This window comes from Asparagus officinalis, chromosome 3 (assembly GCF_001876935.1).
Source record: "Asparagus officinalis chromosome 3, Aspof.V1, whole genome shotgun sequence".
Taxonomy (NCBI): Eukaryota; Viridiplantae; Streptophyta; class Magnoliopsida; order Asparagales; family Asparagaceae; genus Asparagus; species Asparagus officinalis.
In genome coordinates, this window is record NC_033796.1 from 31,248,428 (window position 1) to 31,253,867 (window position 5,440).

At 37.3% G+C, this 5,440-nt stretch overlaps 1 protein-coding gene across 1 annotated transcript in view; it reads right to left on the reverse strand.

The window, feature by feature from the left end:
• The window catches only part of LOC109833650 (ethylene-responsive transcription factor 1-like), a 5,031-nt gene extending 2,783 nt beyond the window's left edge, over window positions 1-2,248 (reverse strand). Inside the window, exon 1 of the mRNA XM_020401392.1 lies at window positions 1,785-2,248. Within this exon, the coding sequence (XP_020256981.1) occupies window positions 1,785-2,052 (268 nt within the window). The 5' untranslated portion in view covers window positions 2,053-2,248. The remainder of the gene's footprint in view (window positions 1-1,784) is intronic.

Genomic DNA, 5,440 nt, shown 5'->3' on the forward strand with positions numbered 1-5,440 from the left:
AAATTGCTTTCATTGAGAAAAAGAGATATCAACCAGAGACCCAGGGTCTACAGTGCACATGATTGTCATCATCATAATCAAGATTATCTGAACCTTTTTTTCATCAAACTAAGGTCAGTTTTAAAAAAGCATACTTTTTAGATGACCAGTGCACACAAAAGAAGTGATCAATTTCTTCCTGCAACAAGAGTAAGAGAATGTGTAGCCATGAAACGTAGAACAGTTGGCAAAAACAATCTTCAGGGAAAACCTGGGCTCATGAATTCTTCAAAAAATATCTAGCAGCTCATACAGTAAATGAAGAAGAAAGGATATGACTTCGAGTCTACATTTTTTTATTTGATAAGTAGGCGAGGTGGGAATATATATTGATCAGTGGTTACTTGTTGAATCCACCTCAAAGAGATTATAAGCAAATTTCCGTTCGATGAAATTGGAAGGTGACCTCTACCATTTGCTTACATTGCAAAGAAGACAAGGAAACAAAATGGAATACCAATTGAACAATGATATCAAGTTTAAAGAATGTTTCGGTGCAGAAGTCAACAAAAATATGCTTTACCTATCATTTTCTTATCCTTATCCCCTCCATGAAAATCCTAGGATAGAAGAACAATTAAAGGATAAGCCCACCAAACGATTACATCAAAATGTTAAGAAAATCTCAGGTTTGGCCTCTTAGACTTTTGTAAGCTCTGACAAGGGCTTAAAAAGAACTAATTTCATATCGGGATAAAAATTGAAGCTAATGCCAACTATCGTAAACTCTGACAAGGGCCTAAAAAGAACTAAGTTCAATCTCTAGACTTTTGTAAACTCTGACAAGGTTATCAGTACTCAAAGCTAATGCCAATTTGGACCATGGTAAGCAACTAAGTGCCTAACAATCATAACAAGCAAATGGAGAAAAGACAACTTATCATCTTGCTTTCAATGTTCCAAACTCTATATACTTCAAGGACAAGCATTAAAACACATTCTCAAAAGATCAAACAAAGGGAGGAATGTCCAAAACTAATTCCAATCATGCATCTCCTTATGGTACCAATGTAATCGTGAGGGAAAATATGGGAAAATAAATCTTTTACAATCCTTTCCTCATCAGGGGTACCAATTCATTCCTACATAGCCTGACAATAATAATCAGCTATTTATCAATTCACCTATCGCAATAATCCCATTCTTGCTGTTGCCCTATTAAATTCCAATACTCATAAATATCCAGAAATCAAAACCCAACCTCCAGATATCCAACATCAGAGCACAGATAACATATTTTGCAGCTTATATCTCTATTGCAGTAGCTAAACTAATAATAACAAAGATAAGCTAAAAGGAAACTTCTCCTCTATAATTAAATTCTTTCCTGCTTACTTTGATCTAATAAACTTTGCCTACTCTAATGCTCTTCAGACCTTTTATAAGCATATAAACTTCAAATCCTAAACGAGAATAAAACCCAAAAGAATCAGAAAGAATAATTATACAAACAGAACGTTCAATCTATACAATACCCCCCAACGAACAAAATCCAATAAGTAACTCAAATTAGCATCAATTAAAAAGAACAAAAAAGCCCCATCAAATTCCCAAATTATCAAAAAAACCCCAACGAACAAAATCCAATAAATAACTCAAATTAGCATCAATTAAAAAGAACAAAAAAGCCCCATCAAATCCCCAAATTATAAAAAAAACTCATTTCCAGAACCCCAAAATCAACCAGAAACCCAGTATAAAAATTAAAACTTTGACAGAAATTAACCAATTAAAATCTATAATACCTTTAGCAGCAGCTGGTTTCGTGGGGAAAGACAAGGGCTTAATCTCATCAAACTCCTCCTGCTCACGATCCTTGAACTTTTGGAAATCAGCTTCAAAATCAACGTCATCATCGTCCTGTTCAATCTCGACCGCCCGATCATTTACAAACTTCTTCTGAGAGCCATACAGCTGTCCCTTGCTCAGATGAGGCCACAGGTCGCCGGCGGTGACCCTCCTCGGCCCGTTAGATGGAGAGATGCAGCCGGAGATGATGGCGCCACCGCACATCTTGATGGAATTTGGCAGAAAGGTGCTTCCTTTTTTGCTAGAATTGCACAAATTAGGGAGGAAAAAGGCAAATACCTTGAGAAGAGGTGGGGGATTGTTGAAGGAAAGGGTTTTTAATAGTTGTTGAGAGGGTTAGAGAAGTTACACTTGGAGAGGGAGGTCGGTGAGAATAAGAGAGAAAATACAGTGAATTTAGTTGAGGAAATTTTGAGAATCCAAATGGATTTTTTTTTCAAGGAGACCTTTTTTAGCTAAATAAGTAGTAAAACTGATTATTTTGCTAATTATTTAATAAAACTGATCTTTTTTGGGCCAACAGATAAAAAATAAATAGGTTTCGTAAAAATAGGCTTCTGTAAAAATACGAGACTATTGGTTCTGTATGTTTAATGATCAGTAATTTGCTACTAAGCTTAACTCAAAAAACCCTCAAGACTAGTAGCCAATGTACCCAAAAATTAGGGTATAGCCTCATCTCTCTCTCCCTCCCTATCTCTCACCTCTCCAAACCCGATTTTCATCCACCCCATTCCATTTATTCTCTTCAAAAGCACCTCTTTCTTCCTCATTTTTCTCTCTCTTATTCTCACCAAACTCATTCTCTTCAAACCCAAATAGAGATCTTCCCTAAAGTTCACTCCAGCATTGTTGAAGTTTGACGCGGTCTATCCTCTCCGACGCCGAAGAATTTCAGATCTTCATATAATTGTGTTGTGATGTTATGAATTCATTAAATGTATTTTTATTCAGTGTTTATTTCTTAAATTTTGTAACTATATAAATATTATACTGTATAACAATTATATGAAGTGGATGTTATATTTTTGTAGCCCAAACAGGTCTGCCAAGCAATGTATATGAAGCGATATAGCATGTGCATGCTCTGTGCACGTTTCTGGTGTGCCCAGTAAATCCACAGGGCTACTAGTCTCGTGGATTTGCTGGGTGATAGCGCCATACTTTCGCCCAAGTCTCCTCTTAACGCATGGGACTAGTAGTCCCGTGTGTTTTCTTCGCACAGTTTAGAAAATCCATGGGACTACTAGTCCTGTAGGTTTTCTGAGTCAAGATTAGTGGACAATTACTAGCCACTAAACATACAAGACTACTAGTCCCGTATGTTTCAGAAGTTTAATTTTGCGAAACTGACATCTTTTTAGCATGTTGGTCAAAGAGGTCGATTTTGCTAAATAATTAGCAAAACAGTCAGTATATCAACTAGGTATATTTACTGCATTAAAATGTGACACATGGCGCTGAACTAGTAAAAACAGTCATGGTGTTTTTTCTCTTTGATAAAAAATTGCCGTAAATGCATGATTCTTACGTTTTTGTTGGCACTTTTTGTACTGAAAATGGTAACATTTTGCTTCCAACTAGACCAAAACAAATTTCTTTTTTGGCGGTACCTCTTCTCTAAGGGGCTGTTTGTTTGTTGTTGGTAAAGTTGTGTATTTATGACACAACTTGGAAAGTTGTTATCCACTTTATCAATTTTACTTTTATACTTTTCTTTGTTTGTTTTTGATTCTATTGGAATCATAAATTGCTTGTTTGGTTAGTAAATGTAACTTTAATTGTTTGTTTGGAAAGTGTAAAAAGTGGTCCCTACTCAAATGATCATATTGGTTGGAATTATTTTTTATTATTTTTTCCTAACTTCAATGTCAGCTTTCTCCTAAAATCATGTCTTTTTTTATGAAATCACTTTACAAGCCACATCAGCATATGAAATTACTTTACACTATTTTCACAACTATAAACAAACAATTGAAAGTGATGAAAGCTAACATTGGGACCCACTTTTTTACACTTTCTATCCTTTTACATAGTAAAAACATACAACCAAACAGCCCCTAAGTTGCCCAGAAGATGAACGGTTTCATTATGCCATGTCAGTTCACTTTAACAGACCCTGAAGGTGTAAAATGTATGTATTGCTGGAGTAAAAGACATTCTATTATGAACCCAAGTAAATCGAGTAAGTGTTATCCAATTTTGTCCTAATGGAATTTTCATTTAAAAGAAATACTATCTGTATCACGCGCTATGCGGAAGCGTGCTCACAAACCAAATGAGTCGGCGAGCGATGAGAGAAGAACCAAATGCGAGTGCGATTCACAAAATAACAACCAAAATCACACAAACACAGAGATTTACATGGTTTGGCAAATTGCCTACATCCACGAGAAAAGAATGAGAAGATTTCACTATATGCAAGAGAAACAATGGGTTACAATCTCTCAAACAACTCTCAAAATAACCCAACCAATGATCTCACACTCCCTCAGGGTTACAATCTCTCAAACAACTCTCAAAATAACCCAACCAATGATCTCACACTCCCTCACAATAATCTCCCTCTCAAAGTGCTCAAAAAACTCTCAAAATAACCCAACCAATGATCTCACACTCCCTCACAATAATCTCCCTCTCAAAGTGCTCAAAATAACCAATTTTCTCTGATTATCTCTTCTCCTAAACCCTAGAAAGACGTGTTTTTATTTATATCAAAACACAATGCTAAACAGGTTGGGAATCAAAAAACGTGTCTGCCACATCCGGGTGTGGCACGCACTACATACCTGATGATGAATTGTAGCAGATAGGTTCTGCCACACATGGGTGTGGCACGTACTACACCTGTGGCCGCTGAATTTTCACGTTTTCCAACATTTTGAACAATTCGACGCCGTTTTCTACAATTCTCCATCTCGACGAAGTGTTCCCAAAACTGAGCTGACACCAACATGAGCACCAATGCATCGTCTCGCCAAAACCAGGTATACCAGTATGATTGCCTACATACCCCCTCTCCCAAGGGATCAAGCCGCCCACAGTTCATCCAAATAGCCTCGAAAGGCCTCAACAATCACGAATGTGCAATAAGTTTTTACAATGATCGAACTTATTGCTCGGAACCACCTTCGTGAGCATATTCGCTGGATTATCTTTTGTGTGAATCTTCATAAGCTCCACATCCCCATCTTTAAGAACATCCTGAACAAAGTGATAACAAACGTCAATATGCTTCATCCTCGCATGAAAGACCTGATTCTTCACCAAATAAATAGCACACATGCTATCATAATAAATAGTGACGGATCGCTACGAAACACCAAGATCATCCAAAAGTTCTCGAAGCCAAATCGCCTCCTTAACAGCCTCCGTAATCGCCATATACTCTGCCTCCGTCATCGACAAAGCTATAGTAGACTGCAAGGTGCATCTCTAACACACCGACACACGGGTCAAAGTGAACACATACCCCGTCGTCGACCGATGTTTATCCAAATCTCCAGCGTAGTCCGAATCTACGTATCCAATACATAGCTGCTCACCGCTAGTGTCCCGCTCAAAAATCAAACTAACGTTGGGAGTACCTCGA